At 40.1% G+C, this 17954-nt stretch overlaps 2 protein-coding genes across 3 annotated transcripts; one reads left to right on the top strand and one right to left on the bottom strand.

Moving 5' to 3' along the window:
• Positions 1-1073: 1073 nt before the first annotated feature.
• cga (glycoprotein hormones, alpha polypeptide) lies at positions 1074-3294 on the bottom strand. The gene is made up of 4 exons (XM_034576977.1): positions 3137-3294; positions 2942-3053; positions 2516-2700; positions 1074-1365 (listed from the first exon to the last, which is right to left on the bottom strand). The coding sequence occupies exons 1-4, from the start codon at positions 3161-3163 to the stop codon at positions 1291-1293; spliced, it is 399 nt and encodes a 132-aa protein (XP_034432868.1). The 5' UTR covers positions 3164-3294; the 3' UTR covers positions 1074-1290.
• A 6389-nt stretch (positions 3295-9683) lies between these two features.
• LOC117755709 (heterogeneous nuclear ribonucleoprotein Q) lies at positions 9684-17809 on the top strand. Of its 2 annotated transcripts, XM_034575728.1 has the most exons (12): positions 9684-9855; positions 11648-11807; positions 12713-12831; positions 12985-13092; positions 13215-13328; positions 13575-13751; positions 13986-14121; positions 14591-14796; positions 14896-15045; positions 15141-15262; positions 15378-15703; positions 16331-17809. In XM_034575728.1, the coding sequence occupies exons 2-12, from the start codon at positions 11660-11662 to the stop codon at positions 16357-16359; spliced, it is 1635 nt and encodes a 544-aa protein (XP_034431619.1). In that variant the 5' UTR covers positions 9684-9855; positions 11648-11659; the 3' UTR covers positions 16360-17809. The 2 variants fall into 2 exon arrangements, with proteins under 2 accessions (XP_034431619.1, XP_034431618.1); XM_034575727.1 differs by lacking the exon at positions 11648-11807 and having other exon boundaries at positions 9721-9855.
• The last annotated feature ends 145 nt before the right edge of the window (positions 17810-17954 follow it).

Raw genomic sequence — 17954 nt, forward strand, 5'->3', positions numbered from 1 at the left:
ATATATATCTTACACTCTCAAAGCAAATGTTTTAAAAGAAACAAAACACGTGCAGAAATGTTAATAACACAAAAAGTGATTTTAACACATGACTTTCTGAGAGTCTATACATCTTACATTATCTTATCTGATCTTAGCTTATTTTATCTTATCTTAAAGGTATCCACAGTGTTAATGTCCTCATCCCTTCACGATGGTCAGAGTGGGGTGTCGTCCCTGATTCACTGTGACTTGCTCACTGGCGCTTCAGAGGGGCAGATGTTCACTGACAGGGGTCAGTCAGCTGAAAAACTCTCCCCCCAAAGGGCAGCGTGTAAGTCTGCACGTTACTCTGTGTCGTAACAGTGTCGTGATTATGTTTCTGAAATATGGACAGTGTGAGGTGCGGTTTACATGATGCGTGGCACAGATCAGCTTTAAGTTGAAATTGGAGTCTCAGAAGATGGATCCATTCATCTCTGCACATCCCAGACAACAGATGGATGCATTTACTCCTTTCTTTGCGCGGCTATCATGAAATTGCAGATGTTCATATTTCCATTTTCTGGAAGCACAAGACTTTTCAACCATGCTGGCTGGCAAGTTTTCAAGTGGTTCCTTGATATGTTGTTCGGCTCCCACTTCTAAATTGCAGAATTAAAGAACTGTTATTTTTACTGACCTGTTGCTACCTGCGTTACTATTGATTTAGCAGGTGTGACTTACTCTCACACACACACACACACACACACACACACACACACACACACACACACACTCAGGTTTGCACAAGCTATCCTTATTATGACTTGACTTTGACTCCCATTCATTGTGGACGGCCTAACCAAAACCTTATCTTAACAACGACATCAGAAATTATACTTTGCCTCATTAGGGCGGGGCTTTGGTACCCATGAGGTCTCCTTTGAGACGAGTACACACACAAACACACAGGCAAAGTGCAAAATGTCCTCACTTTCCCAAAATGTCCTCACCCTGTTAGGTTTATGGTCCAGACAAATGCACACACACACACACACACACACACACACTGATCAATGCATGAGTTAAAATGCAACAATGACAATGCAACGTCTGGGTGCATATTTTATTTGCTTTTCAATATACAGTACATCTATCAATGCATAATCGAAGGCTAATTACACATCAAAGGCACAGGATTGCTAAAAAATATTATCTTTCAACTCCAGAACATGCACTTTAAAATGAGAGAAAAGCTTTAGCCTATTACAAGAAACACAATTTGTTGGCAAGCTGAGCGCAGCAGGAACGGCCTCCACTTCTCATCTGTCATATCTTGTGATGATAGCAGGTGTGGCAGTGGCACTCTGTGTGGTTCCTCACCTTGATGGCGGCCACCTCCGTCTGAAAGAGGAACAGATGATCGTGAACACTAACAGAGTCACACCAGGCTACGGCAGCAAGTAAATGTACAACGTGTGTCTGATCAAATCCTCCTGTGAACATCTGCTCCTCATGCCCTTCTTAACATCTGTTAACAGAAACCAGAATTGAAACAAGAGTGAAACTAGAACCAAACATCAGTGAGAATACCCGCGGTGCAGGAAGTAACCAGATCTTTTACTCAGGTACTTCAATTAGAAATATTCTGTTGCAAGTTAACAGAAGTGTCAGAGATATGTAATTCAAATACCAAAAGTAAAAGTAAACTAATTCTAGGGAAATCCGGCCCCTTTAAATGATGATTTATTATACTTTACTTCAAATAATGGAGGACGGAAAGGAAAGAAGAATTTTTTTTTTTCATTTTTTGAATAAGCTGCACTCTTTGTTTTTGGTTTCTTTTGTGAAATATCTGAGAATGTGACCTCTTTGGACCTTGAACAATTACTTAACTGAAACCATCTGAGTTTGAGGGGAAGTGCTTCTTTGATGCAACTGCTAATAACACACAAACGTCCTAAAATGTGACAACAGGCCCCCGACTGGACACTGCTGAAGGATCACGAGCCAAAAACACAGGAAACCACTGGTTTAATCTCAAACAACATGTTGCATGTCAGTGGCTTAACGTGTAGTTTTTCTTATGTGGATTAAAACTGATAAATTACAGATGTCAAATGAATACAGCTGAATAAAAACAAAATATTTGTATCTGAAGTTTGGTGGTAAAAGTCAGCAGCATCGAAAAATGCAATATCCCCAAAACTAAACTGATCATAAGATAAACCCTAAATAGAATAAAACCCCTAAAAATAATTCAATTCTGTAATAACCATTTTTATTATGTGAAAATTGTATATTTTTTTACAGATATTTTGCCATTTTACCTTTATTGATAGCAGTAGTTGTGACAGAGAGGAAACATTGAGAAAGAAAAGGGGGATGAGTGCCTGGCCATATTTAAACCAGGGACGCTGCACTTACACTTGAGGCAGCTTGACCATGAGGTGACCAGCCTCATCTCCAAGACTCACCTTAACGTACTGTGACCTCAGTAATGTAGATTAAATAGACACAAACAAACTATGCCTGACATGTGCCCTGTCTGTACCTCGTAGCTGTGCTTTGCGACGCAGCATGTTGCCTCCGAGGTGATGTTCTTAGGGGTCGCCATCGTATTCATTGCCTTGAGAGGCGTCGGGTACGCCTGGGAGAAGCAGCAGCCCACGCACTGGAAGATTGGCCGATCCGTGGAGAAAAAAATGTTCCTCCTCAGCGTGCACTCCTCGCAGCCCACTGGAGAAACATGACAGCGGTCTCACAAGCAGTGCAAAACAACAGGTGGTGACGTTCAGCAACATTTGACATCTGAGATAAAAATCACAATGTGCAGTCTTTGAGAGCAGAGATGAGTAAAGGCAGATTGTGTTAATTTACTAAAATACAGTAGATTTTTACATTCACATGTGATTCATGATAGCAGGATTAACAATTACATGGTACGACATCAGAGGAAGATATTGTGAAAGAACCTTACTGTTTGACAACTCAGTGTTTGGATAAGAATCAGCTATGTAAAGGAAAAAAGACAAGAGGATAAGAGACAGTCCAGCTGATCTCACAGAGCCCTTCGAGGTCGCAGCAGTTACCTGGAGACAAAAGAAAATCATCAGTTTCAAATATCTGTTTAGTCAAACATATAAGTCATGGATGTTGATTATTGGAGTATTACCATGTTGATAGAAAGTTTCCCCTTCATGCTGCCACTGTACAGGAATCCTTTATATTGAGGACCTCTGCTTCAGTCCTTCTGTTTTTATACTACTGTCGCCACAAACTTCCTGGATTGGGCGAAACCTTATCATTGATCTCACCTTCTCGTTGGCCTCTTCTCCTCCTCATAATCCCCCCATAGCACAAAATGATAAGAACAACCCACACAAAGTCAAAACATATTTCCATCATCCCACCGTTCTGACTAAGGATGATACATGTAATCCCCGGGTTTTTGTCGCTTGGTAACTGAGCGTTGTTATTATTTGTCGCGTCACAGTGGGAAAGGGTCAACGGTTTAGGATTTCTTGGTCATTTTAGTTAACTGCTTGGGAAACCATTTGCAACACTCTGTAAGTGACCTGAGAGCGTAGTAAAAAGATTATGTTATATACCAAATGGAAAGAATAGTAATTAAAAGTATGAAATGTCATCACTGTAGAAGTCTCAGATCAGGTAGAACACTTCATGGATCCATTAAATAATGAAGGAATAGCAGATTATAAAAGCAATTCTCAAAAAAAGTTACAAATTGCTTCACAAATAAAAATAGGAAAAACACCATAATAACAAAAACAAATAAAGACACAGTACAAGTTATGAATAAATAATAAATAACGAAAAATATGTGTAAAGACAAATTTACCATGACCACCATAAAGGTAAAATCAGGCAATGCAGTATGACAAAAGTATGTTTTACACTTTTATTCAAAGAAAAGCTACAGACTCAGACTGTCTATTCCGTTTTCCAAATAATAGCATTCTAGAATTTAAAATGAATAACAATGTAAAAACTACAAACTTATTAAAATATTAAATCTACTAAAACTTAAACTAAACAATTTTTGTGGGGTGTGTAGTTTTCTTTATCCTCAAATGGAAGCAAAACTCATTGTCTCAGTGCAGTGGCACCTTAAAAGAGAGGATGGCTGAGTGGAAGCGGCTCTGAATGAGTGGAAGAATATTTAATAGCTGTGAAGGAGTACCCATCTGTTCGCTTCCGATATCTGAAATGTCAAGGATGAATATGAATTTATTTTGTATTTCACCTGAGTGTTCTGTAAGTTCCCTCGTCCTGCGTCCTTGGTTGTGCTGGTGATAAATCCTTGGCTTAAGACATGTAATTCAGTAAGTGCGGAGGAAAGCATGTTAAATCACAGAGATTGTAAATGGGTTTTGTTTAGTTTTTTTTTATTTCAGCCAACGTCATTGCACTTATCACATTGTCTAAACCTTATAATACGTGGGAGTAGTTTCAATCCTGTGGAAAAGATTGACGACTGTAGCATCATGCACTGTAACTTTGGCTTCCCCCCCCCATGTAACTTTATTGACAAATTGTCCCATAATCGACTGTAATAATCACATTTGAATTCGAATAGAGGCCCACATATTCATTTTCATACTTGGTGGAAAATACAGGACACCTCAAACTGATCAGTATTAAAAGTTACGATCACATCTCACAAGATCTAACAGTTTTTATCTTATCGTGCTCATTTGTCCGAGTTTGTAATGTCAGACATGGTTAATTGCAGCAGCGTCTAAAATCAATAATTTTTCCGGAGAGGGCTGATGAGTGAAAGGCTGTATCTAAGCTGGGTGAGTGGTGGAGATGTGCAGGAGATGTTTGAGATAACTGGTAAGAAACCTGTTGTACATGATATAACAACAGCTCATAACAGCAACTCATTGAATCCAATTCAACCAGCTGAGAATGAAAGTATCGAGGATTCGTTCATAGACATGTTCAGCTTTTCCTCTTTTTCAATGTGCTAAAGCAAATCACATTGCTGTGTTATGTAGCTTCTGCAGGTGCGCTATAGCAAAGGTGTGAAATGAGACTTGTGATGTGTTCTTCTATATTTTCGCTCTCTCTCTTTGTATTGATCCGACAGTAGCAGGATGAGCACCATAGGGATGTAAAGCTTCAGGTGTAGAGCAAACGATGTGGCGGTCAAGCTCGATGAAACAGAAATCTGATGTATTCTCAGGGGCTCTGGTGTCACTGTTGCTGCAGAGGATAGAGCCATGGTGGGTGTCATGGTGAGGTTAGCAGATCAGGTCTATTCTCTGCAGCCAGGCTCTGATCAGATTTGGCCCACATTCCACACCTGGTCCACATATCGCATGGAATGATGGCACTTGACACTCCTGTTGGCCAGATCTAGGCCACAAGTAAGCCATAGCAATACCGCATGTCAACCAAAGGTGGCCCGAATTAGGTTTGTGCTATCTGGGCCATAGTCACCATTTTGCATATGAGCCACTTTATGTTCATATCCGGATTACATCTTGCCTATAGAGCACAGAATGTTTGGCAAAAAAAGGCTCACATTTGTTTTGGGATATTTAGGCCACATTTGCTATTTTTTACAAATGTGCAGCTTGAGGCTTGTGTTCATTTTGTCCGTGCCGCATGAAGGCCAGAGGTGGCAACATCCTTGCCTGAATTGGCCCACATCCTTATGCTATCAGGCTGAGGTCTGTAATTGTCTTGGTAATTCACCTAATGGCTCCAATATTAATTGAAGCGGTAAAGAGAATGATAACTGATAATGAGTTTGAAGCCCATCAAGTCCGTGCAGGCTCACTGCTGCTTAATGTGGCAAAACCGAGGAAGATATTCATTAAAAGAAAGAATTTCAAGTTGCTAAGACAACACCAAACAAGGAAGTCACACCACAATTTTGGTAAAAAATTTTAATTAAAAAGGACGTAAATTCTGCCGACAGCCATCAGACTATGCAATTCGAAACTACGACAAAATTAATCTTATTTCTCAGCACTAAATATTTGCACTGTGACCTTTGAATATAGGACTATCACACTACTTTCTTATAATTTTATTACATGTTATACTTATACCTGACGGTGTTGTTTGTTTATTCCTGAATTTTGTATTATTGTATTATTTTATTTACTCTACGCCTGCTACTTCTACAAATGAATTATCTCCCAAAATGAGAAAACAAACAAAGTAACATGACCACAGTTGATCAGGAAAAAATGTGGCCAAACATCAGAATGCTTTATATAAATTACTCCATTTTATTTGCCATGTCAATACATTTTTTCCTTTAATTTATTATCAATTTAATGGGAAATGCAATATAATGCATAGACGACACAGACACATAAACTTACTGTGTGTCTTCAGCATCAGTGCAAGAGCACATTTCTAAAATCAACACACACAACTGAAAGTGAAAAAACAGAGGTTCTGCTCAAGCGCTCAGGGGCCATTTGATTGATGAGGACACACAGAGATGCTCTCACCACATGGTGCCATGAAAGAAATGTAATATAGGAATAATTATGGCCCTCAAGAGCACATGGTGGTCATCAGAGGCTCTTAAACTGCGCTCCAGACATAAAGCCTTAATGTTTCCATAAGCATGCATATCCAAGGTGGAGGATTAAAGAAATAAAACAAACAAACAAATCTATCCGGTGTTTGATATGAAGTACTATATTAAGTCTGGGTTAAAGGTGTAATTTGACACCATTGATGTAAACGTTTTTGTTCTCACCAGTTGAAACCTAAATACAATATTTTTTTCGCAGAAGCCTCTTAATGAACACTGTTTTGGTCATTCCATCCATTTTGCTGTTATTCACATTTCAGGAACTATACCTACATTAATATGATACTGACTTCAGAAACTCTGTCTTCACTTGACTTTTCATGGCTAAATAAGATTTTTTGTAGCTCTAAAACTACATGAAAAAGTAATTCAAGGCTAAAGGATTTTAGCAATTAGCCTATGAAAAGTGTTACACACTTATTTGACGACTGTCATTTCTGTGCCTTTTGGGCTGGCCCCTGCTTTACTCTGAGTTGAGCATTCCACTTCTTTTTATTTGAAGAGTCCTTTTATAGCTCGAGCACAAATTCTGCAGACATGACTTTTGGCTAATGCCCCAAACCCTGCAGTAGACCTCTTTTACAGTCTTGGCAACTCCTGCCCATTATTTTTAGAGCTGAATGCAAAGGTATTTACTTTTCCAAATATATTTCCTGCAGAAGAATATCTGTCTGTTTGGGGTATGTTCTCAGAGGAGTCCCCAAAAGACAGAACAGAATAGATGCTATCGTGAATTCCACCGATTCCACCTGTAGAGCCGAAGTTTACAAGTATCTGTTTTATTCTCTTTTTGTCTCTGTAATATTTTGCAATCCTATATCGTTATTTTTTTTAAATGCCATGTCTGTCATGTCTATGTCTGCAACACACCTTATTCATATTTACTGATTTTAGAGAATGAGCCAAAAATCCAAAGGAAATCATTCCGTAGCTCCATTCCTCCACACCTGCGTAAGTTATTCCCCCGAACTACTCCAGGCATCATCATCCAGATGTTAATGCTCTATAACCGTGGGGGTTGTTGGAGTTGGTTACCTGTTCAAGTTTTATCATCTCAGCCAGGAGCCAAACATTAAGCCCATGATTCACTCCAGTTGTGATGGGGATAGCAGATAACCCCCAATCTCATATAGGCTACTGTATGGTAATGTCACAGCAAAGTAACTGTATTGCAAAGAATTCTCAAGGCTCAACACTGACCACATGTGACAAACCATAAACAAACAATAATTTCTAATATTAGTTCATGCTTAGACATTAACCTTTTAAGGTTCAAGTATGTGAGCCCAGAAAATGTCATTCAAAAAGGTTTACTTGCAATTTGCAGTTGACACACCCACATCAAGTAACATAGTACACAATGTAGTGATAGAAAGTCACTCTCAACTCTAACTCAGCAAACTTTGTTCACAGTGTTATTGTGATTTGAATACAGATTTGCTTCAGCAAACACAAGCATTCAAATAATAAGGTCCAGTTTGTTATGCATGCACAACTGTATTTTACAAAATCTGTAAATAATTGTTTTATTTTTGCTTAAATAAATTCTCAGTAGGTAATCATTGTGCCTTGTTGTGTATTTATTGAATCAAATGAATAATATTCTGGAAAACACACATACTCCTTACATATTCTTTTGTTCATGTATTGGCTGGGTGTGTTTTAAAGCCATAAGAAGAGTGACACAGTGTGGTAGGAAGTGGGACCTGCCTCTCTACCTCCAGTAAAAACAGTCTGCTACATACTGTAAATACTAAAGTACATATACAGTGCTGGTTTAATAAGATCAAATATATACTGTAGGTGTTGGTTGGATTATAATTGTAAACACATGGGGACTGACATTTAATAACACAATATGTGAGAATAGTGACAATAGTAAAAAAAATATATTATTATTATTGTTATTAAAAACATACTGAATGTTATATCACATGCAAAAAGAATATCATTTTATGAAACTGGGGGGGATTTTTCATTTTTATTATCATTAACAGTACACTATATATATATTACATCACTGTCCTACACTTTGGTTCTCATATCCAATGATTTATTGGTGGGTGTGATTGAATAGTAGTGAATTACTAACAATTCATGATCAGGTATAGACATACGAGAAAATTTGCTGTGGTGTGTTAGTGGGAGCATAAATATAAGAAATAGAAAAAGAAACAGAACAGAAATATTAAAAACATAAGAAATAGAAAAAAATGTGTAATATGCATGGTAGATATTTACACTTTAAAAAAATACACATGCCATATAAACAGTTGATAGCTACACATTGAGAAGCAGCGTTCAGTTGTAAATGCTCCACATTTCCACTTTTTTAATTTCTTATCTTATTGATCTACTTCTGTGTGTAAATCCTTGTTGTTGAAATGTGCTATACAAATAAACTTGCCTAGCCTATAATGGACTTTGGGTCTGATCATAAGATAAGTTAAGAAAAGATAAAATAAGATAAAATAACATGTACCTTGATTGATCCTCTGTAGAGGAAATCCAAAAGTGACACAACAGCACAAGGAAGAAGCAGTGCAAGGGCGAAATATGGTAAGAATATAAATATGAATAAAATTAGTCTAGATTAGAAAAAGATATAGGAAATAATCACCTGCATACTAGATGATAATGGAAGCAATCAGCCGCAGCCTTAAAACAATTTCAACAATTATACCATATTAATGTAATTACTGTTTTATATCAGACCTGCTACTTTGAACTTTCCAGAAAAACAGCACGGCAGCTGCAGGTAATATAAAATGTATCCGATTATTTAAAATATGAAACCAAATAGATATGCTATATACAATAAAGTAGAAATAATACACTAAACACAAGGCTGTTTCCCCCCCAAAATGTAAAATATAAATGTATAAAAACATGTACATTATAAATGTACAATTTGTCCCATTATTTGTAATATACAGTCTATAAAAATGTGTTATATGAGCACAACAGCTGTATAGGTTCCATAACCGGAGCAGAGTGATGGAGAAACAGGTCACACGGCGATGATGGCGCTGATGGCGCTTGATGGTGTTCGATGCTGACCCGCTGCTGCCTCAGTGCCTCCGTCTCTACTGTACAATGCATACAAGGCAAGCCCGTGCGGGACTGTCCAAGAAACCCCATCGACGAGACAAAACTCGAGGCGTGAACGTGGCAGCCATTTTACATCATCAAGAGTGAATGACTGGAGCCGGACCAGTGCCGGGAGTTTTACACTTTTTCTGTCTTTTAAATATCACATTTATCTTCCTAAACAATCAGCACCATACGCGTTGGTGAGCCGGCGGCAGGTAGGGCGAATGCTACTAACTGGTCACGTCATTGTTGCTGCATTGATTGCTGTAAAGTCCGAAATCGTGCGGTGCTGTTTCAAACAATGTGGGAACTGGTGGTGGTTGGGAACGAGTTCTCCAGACCGGCTTTTTGAAAATGGACTCTTCCTATGTGGCGGCACGTTGACTAACCACGCAGCCAGCGGGCTAAAGGCTCCGGCTCTCAAGGCCCCGGTGGCTCTGGTTAAATCTAAAAGCTGTGGTGTGTTAATTAGCTAAGTCTATACCGACAAATGACGATGTAACAATGGCCTCGCTGAAAATCCGCTCGCATTAGCATGCTAGCGCACGTTAGCCTATTTTGACAGATCGCGGAGTTGACATGCTCATTGTCATTGTATGCTAGCAGGCAGCTAGCTGGGAAAAGCCACTTATCCCAGCAATCCCGTGTTGCTGCCCTGCTACCTGTCATTCTTCTCGCCGACTGAAACACTAACAGCAGAAGTATCCGTGTAAAGTGCATATTAGCGCGTCGTGTTATTGTCTCAATGAAGGTCCCCGGTTAGCTTGGCTGCTGTAATGTTAGCTGTGCAAACTAGCCCGCTAGCTAGCTAGCCTCAACGTGTGCGAGTCAGTCCCTCCCCGCTAAATCCAACGTTGCCATATTCGTCACGTAAAAATAATTAAATCAAAGACATTTTTGAGCGTTACAGGTTGAAATACTAAGGTCGATTTATCAGAGGGTTTAATCTGGACTTTTAACGCCGTAGAAATGTTTTAACCACAGAAAGCACGTGCTTACCGATATAACGTGATCGATTAGCAGGCACTACACGGTATTGATGGCATGATATCTTTAAGCGTATATTAGCTACAGGTAACGTTAGCCGAGGCAACGTTAGCCAGAAAATGAAGTTTGTCGTCCACGTTTTGCTGAGTCCAGCGTTGCCGGATCCAGTACTGGGAGCAGAGATCAGTGGGATCGCTGCTCTGCACGAGCTCTTGCCTCAGTGTCTCTCAGCGTCAACAGGAGTGAAGTACCGACTGGGTTACTTCTTGACGTGATTTCTGGTGGGAGTATTAATTTAAGTATCACAATCCGCGCTGTCAAAGTGTCAATAAACAAAATGGGTGCACAATCACTGGTCAGCCACCGGAAACCGGGGCTCACTCTGTGATGGAGCACGTGTATCGGCTATCTAGCCTGTGCTGAAGTCAGCAGCGAGGAGGTAAGCTAACATGTAATTTAGAGGCCAAAGCAAACAAGGCTCCTGCAGCAGAAGCCATCGAAGGCGCAGAGATTCAGTAGTTAGCAAATGAACGTTTGCTAATATCTGAGCCCAGAACAAACCGCAAGTAGGAAACACCGCCACATGGACACAAACTTAGGAGCTTAACTGTTTTTTACAGGTCATTTAATCGATTTCTGTTGGGGATTCCGTATGTGCATTGTCTGCTTTTTGTGCAATGTTAAAACATCTGTGTCGACAGCCTATATGAAGGTTTATGGGCTGCTACCTCATGCAGGCTGAGAGCTGCAAGTGTGAGTCAGGACAGTGAAAAGTCTCTAGATGGTATAGGTCCAAATGACCACGATAACTTGTTTAACACACTGTAATCTTCCCTTTTTTCATAATTTGTGCATAATAATTTGTCAGACACCCCCTTCAAAGATCATAAATTGTCAATTCTTTATTTGTATGCATTTTTAAATGATTTACCTGTCATGTCTGAGACTTTGCGCTCTCCTGAACACATCCCAAGTCTTGCCCTTGACCCAGGATTAATTTGGCTCATTGCATCTACACAGATTTCTGGAGACATGGCCACAGAACATATTAATGGAAATGGTCCAGAAGAACCAATGGACACCTCTGCTGCAGTTACCCATTCTGAGCACTTCCAGACTTTATTAGAAGCTGGTTTACCACAGAAAGTTGCTGAAAAACTAGATGAAATTTACATAGCAGGTAAGGCACAATGAATTAACTTGCATATTCAAATATGCAAATTTTTGTTTATCAATTTCTTGCATGTACTGTCATTTATCACATTTTTGAATGGGGGAATTGGGATCCTGAAGCAACTTTTTGTGGTTTCCTACCAAAATGGGTACTGCAGTGCTATAGAATATTAAATTACACATTCCTAGTGAAAATGTGTACATGATAGCAGCATTTGCATTCCCAACATGGTTGCATGATCACTGGTGTCAGGGTGAATGAATTGTCATGGAGTGTCTTGGTGAGCCTCTCCAATCTCTGTTAATTTCTATGTAATTTGCTCACATCCCATACAATTACTGCAGAGGGATGAATAGATGTAATTATGATGTCAGCTACAGCCTGAGTATCTGTTGCTCTGATCAGATCTTAACAGGTTTGTATAGAGGTGAGCTGCAGTGCCAAAAATTCAGGGGGTCATTTTAGGACTTGTTTGGTCGGTCAGATCTAGAAAAGTACTAGTCTGGCCTTTTCAGCCAGATGGGACCGAGGCAGGAACAATGGCAGCAGCTGTCTGGTGTGTGGCTGCCTGGGACAGGTGACGGCCCCTCCACAGAGGAGAATGCAGCCCGGCTCATTAGAAACCCTTAGCCACAGTGTAGAGGGCAGTGGCATATCGAGTTGCACTGTCACATCTGTTGTGATTAGTTCTGCAAAGACATGCTGTATGGAGAGTAAAGTGCACCCTGACTACTGAACATAACTTTGATTTGGCTGGTCCCACTCTTATCCATAACATATTATTAAATAAGACATAACATTAAGTGTCTCCCATGTAATTAAAACAAATCTTTTAGTTCTATTTGCTGTTTTTGAATGACTCTTACTGTAGCTCTTCATTTCTCCCTCTGCATTTGTCTCCCTTCCTCCAGGTTTGGTGTCACACAGTGACTTAGATGATCGAGCGATTGAGGCTCTGAAAGAATTCAACGAGGAAGGTGCTCTGCAAGTCCTTTTGCAATTCAAGGACAGCGACCTCTCACATGTTCAGGTATGCATGTGGAAGTGGTGTATTGTTTAGTTCACTTCTGATGCTGTGATACAAAGTGGTGTAATGTCAACTTATTCTTTTTGTGGTGGACAGATAATCTGATGTTGTCCTTATTATGATTATTATTGTTTGATCATACTTTTTCCACTTCAGAACAAAAGTGCCTTTCTTTGTGGCGTGATGAAGACGTACAGACAGAGAGAGAAACAAGGGACCAAAGTGTCAGACACCAATAAAGGACCAGATGAAGCCAAAATCAAAGTGAGAACTGATACTGAATCTAATGTTAAGCTTAACACGTTAATACTGAAGCAGTTGGAATATAGGGCACATTTGTAGACAAAACATTATCCTTTTAAATTCGCTATGTTTTTTGACATCAGGCTTTGCTGGAGAGAACTAGCTACACGCTTGATGTGACAACAGGCCAGAGGAAGTATGGGGGTCCTCCACCAGAGTCCGCCCACTCAGGGGCACAGCCCACCATTGGTACAGAGGTACATAACAACCTTACTTTACACATGTCAATCACTTTTTACTTTGTTGGTTGTTCATCCTTTTCAAATGATGGTGTCCAAATGATGAGACTTGAATATACTCTGTAGTAACCATGGTTACACTGATAGCTTACCGCTAAGAGCTGACTGGATACCTTTTACTTAAATGCAGTCCTTCTCTTGTCTTAACATTTCAGATAAAGGACTTTATCTCATGCACTATTATCTTTGCTCTCAACCTTATAGATATTTGTAGGCAAAATCCCCAGAGACCTTTTTGAGGATGAGCTGGTTCCACTGTTTGAGAAAGCTGGCCCCATCTGGGACCTGCGCCTGATGATGGATCCTCTCAGTGGCCTGAACAGAGGCTATGCCTTTGTCACTTTCTGCACTAAAGAAGCTGCACAGCAGGCTGTCAAATTGGTACGTTTACATTACTGTAATTGTTGGTAGAGGGTCTGATGACGTTAAGTAAAAACACTAAAGCAGGTAGAATTGTGTCAAGAGAACAACGTTTTTGTATCACTTAATGTGCTAATGTCATTTAAATCACAAAAGTGTGTGTGCAAGGTTGTGTAGCAAGTTGAAATACGCTCCATTGTAGTGTCTCGTGCTTTTTTTTGCCCGTTACTTAAACTATCCTCCATCTTTCCGCAGTGCAACAACAATGAAATTCGACCGGGTAAACATATCGGCGTGTGCATCTCTGTGGCCAATAATAGACTGTTTGTTGGCTCCATCCCCAAGAGTAAAACAAAAGAGCAGATTGTTGAAGAATTTGCAAAAGTTACAGGTGAGTCTTTGTGATCCTTAGATTTTGCTGATTTGTGTAACAGCATCATACCTACAATTAAGTTTAGGTTCATTCTACTTTGTAATGCAATAATCAGTGGGTGATGCTTTGAGAGTAAGGGGTTTCTGTGTTGTGTCCAAATGATGACCTCATAACAATCCCAGAGTGACTTTGGTTACTATGACGATTTTACCGCTAAGATCTGACTGGACACTAGATGTAGTTAATCTTGTTTTTCACCCTCATGGTTCGATATCTGGTGAAAGGATAACTTGGTCTTAATTTCTCCACGTCTGATTACCACTTAAATTAATAAATTAGTTTTTTATTCAAACCTTTAATTTCACAGTTTATCTTAAATTGTGTCAATAGTTTGTTGGTAGGTTATTGATGTGAATTGGTTTTAATCAGCGATGCAACTTAACCACCTGCTGTTTTTTTCTCTCCACCCATCTCTGTCTGTTTCCAGAGGGTCTAAATGATGTCATATTGTACCACCAGCCAGATGATAAGAAGAAGAATAGAGGCTTTTGCTTCTTGGAGTATGAAGACCACAAGACGGCAGCTCAGGCTCGTCGCCGTCTGATGAGTGGCAAGGTGAAGGTGTGGGGAAATGTGGTCACCGTGGAATGGGCTGACCCTATCGAGGATCCGGATCCAGAGGTCATGGCCAAGGTAAGGCACAAGGCTGGACGCATCAGTTGCTGTTCAGTGTGTATGTGGCCAACATAAGACTCTGTCACCTAAACCTGAACCTTGTTGTTCTTGTCCCAGGTCAAGGTGCTGTTTGTGAGGAACCTAGCAAGCACTGTTACGGAGGAGATACTTGAAAAGACCTTCAGTCAATTTGGCAAGTTGGAGCGGGTGAAAAAATTGAAAGACTATGCCTTCATCCACTTTGAGGAAAGAGATGGTGCTGTGAAGGTATGACAGTCTCTGCAATGACACTAAAGTTCCTGACTTAAACTTGTCATTGCTGTGAGATTGATCCTAGAATCGTGTTTTTTTTTAATTGCCAGGCGTTGGCTGATCTCCACGAAAAAGTACTTGAAGGAGAGCGCATTGAAATTGTCTTCGCCAAGCCCCCAGACCAGAAGAGGAAAGAGCGTAAAGCCCAGAGACAAGCCGCCAAAACACAGATGTAAGCTTGAACAATGCAACTCGAATCTATGACCTTTTACATAAGCAGTTAGCAAATTTAAATGTTGATCTAAATCAAGAAGCTATATTTATGTTGAGCCTGTGTGTCTCCCAAGGTATGATGAATACTATTACTACGGGCCTCCCCACATGCCGCCACCCACAAGAGGCAGAGGCCGAGGAGGGCGAGGAGGTTATTCTTACCCTCCCGATTATTATGGCTATGAAGACTACTACGATTACTATGGATACGATTACCACAACTACCGGGGTGGCTACGATGACCCGTACTATGGCTATGATGACTACCAAGGGTCCGGCAGAGGACGAGCAGTGAGGGGAGGGGTCCGTGGCGGTGCCAGTCAGACCAGAGGCCGCGGTGCTGTCACACCGAGGGGCCGTCTGGGCTTCTCCCAGCGAGGAGGTCCTGGAACAAGCAGAGGTAAATGACAACTTTCACAATTTGATCCTGTTAGTTTCAAAGTGTGTAAAATCTAAGTCACACAGCGGTGACTAATAAAGCTTGATTTTCATGTTCCAGGTCATTACTGTTAATTAGGCAAAGTTCTTAAATGGCTCGCTTTGTTTCCACTCAGTGCTTTGTCCTGAAAAGGGACTGCTGTGCTCAGTCTCTGTATATTTCCAATGCTGAGGGTCAGTTATCAGAAGTTCAGGGAAAGACTGAGTGCTGTGGTAAATAAAAGCAGCTCTACTTAAGAAAAGGAATGTATTGATTATGTTGAAATTATCCTACTAAAGATCAGAAAGCTGCACAAAAGATAGTCGCGTTGCCTTTAAATTAAAAAAGATACACCTGCCTATTGGCCTCATAACTAATCCCTGACAAGTGTCGTCTTTCAGAGCAGCTTGTCAACTTGTTGCTGCCAGCAGACAAAGGTCATTCACAGCATACTATCTGTTTAAGGACAGTTGAGTCACTCCAGTAATTGAATGCTGGCTTTAGTCTTAATTTTGTGTAATTATTAATTTGCTAGCATGCTGATGAACAGGGAATGCATGCCATATGGATGCCCCCATACTAATTTTATATTTCCTCTCCTTGGTCCAGCAGGGAAACGGGGCCGAGGGCGGTCCTGACCTGTCACAGTGGATACTGACTTGATGTGTGGGGTTAACACCGTAAGCTGCAATGGATGTTGAAACAAAAGAGCACGACAAAAAGGTCCAATGATATTCCAGCCTTACAGAAGAAGCATCGCCCCTCCCCCCATGTTTTTATTTTCATTTTTTTCTGAAACTGCCACCTTAAAAAGATGACGGAGGATTCTGAATACTCGCCACAGCCTCTTTGTCCTGAATCCCTGAACCCAGCCCTGAAAAATATGGCTCTATGTATTGCCCTTACAATCTACCCCTTCCCTGTCCCTGATCATGCCATTTTTTAAATAATTATTGAAGAATTTGCACTTTTTTAAGTTCTTAGGTTTGAAGTGGCTCAAAGGAGCTTGATGCTATTGTATATTTTTGTGCTAATCGCAATTTTTATTGTCGGAATATCCATGTTAATCTTAATCGTTTGATCTGGATGTTTGAAAGAGAACATTTGCAGGTTTTTAGGGTGTACCCACCTGGCATGGATAAGTCAGGCATTCCAGGAAAGTGGTTCTTTTCAGAACTTGTCTTTAAAGGGTTGGTTGACTACCTCAGTACAGAGGACTAAACTACCCGGCCTGTACTGTAAATAGGGAAACTATATTGATGAAAGCAGGGCTTGTTTTCATACAAAATATGCACAAGAGCTGCAGCGCAAAAACGATGTACTTAATGTAATATAGTCATTTCTGCTGCAGCTCTGACACTGCAAACAGTCAAACTGGGCATGCAAAACAATCTCATATGATGAGTCTGAACGAGCCCTGCTTTTATCCTATTTTGAACTGAATTAGCCGCCTTGCTTCTTCAGAGTATGTAGTTACTGGTTGTATAGTTTTTCGGATAAAAATGTTACTTTTGTAAAGGCTTCATCATCACAGGCATCCAACTGCCTTTGATAAAAAAAAAAAAAATTAAGAACAAAAATAAAGCCCTGCAGTGTCCCTTTTGTGCCACTGTATTATTCCAGTGGGTTTGTTTTTATATGGATAACACATTTTCAAACAACTTCAAGATCATGTTTAACAACCTAATCCAATCATTCATTATGTAAGAACATCTAAATCTTGAATGATCCCTTCCCAGTTCTGAAGAAGGCAACTATTTACAAGATGTTTGAGTTATTCTTAATGGATGACTGAATTGCCCTGTTGCCCAGCCCGTGAGCATGCGTGTCTCATGCTGGCTGCTGCGATTTGGTGGGGGATCATAGTCACATAGTGGTGGCCAGGGATACTGCAGTGAACGATTTCTATTTCCAGGTATAGCAAAAAGGAAACTGTGCTCTTCAATCCCAGTTTTCTATACAGTTAACTCCCTCAATAAACTCGTAACAACCACCTTTTGAAAAAAAGATGTTAGCAGTTTTAAACTATTGTTGGTGGCCAACAACGTTTTTTGCATTCCTGCAAATAAATTGTTTTATACTGTAAAATGGAGGTGAGTGTAACTTATTTTTGTAATAAAGTTTTTGATTTCTATCTGTGTCTTATCTTTTGGGTAAAAGACTCATGAGGTGGACGTGCTCTGCTAGTAACTGGTTGGCATTTGGTTCAGTTTGGCCAGATGTCGGTCTTTGT

The sequence above is a fragment of the Hippoglossus hippoglossus genome, chromosome 22 (assembly GCF_009819705.1).
Source record: "Hippoglossus hippoglossus isolate fHipHip1 chromosome 22, fHipHip1.pri, whole genome shotgun sequence".
Classification (NCBI taxonomy): Eukaryota; Metazoa; Chordata; class Actinopteri; order Pleuronectiformes; family Pleuronectidae; genus Hippoglossus; species Hippoglossus hippoglossus.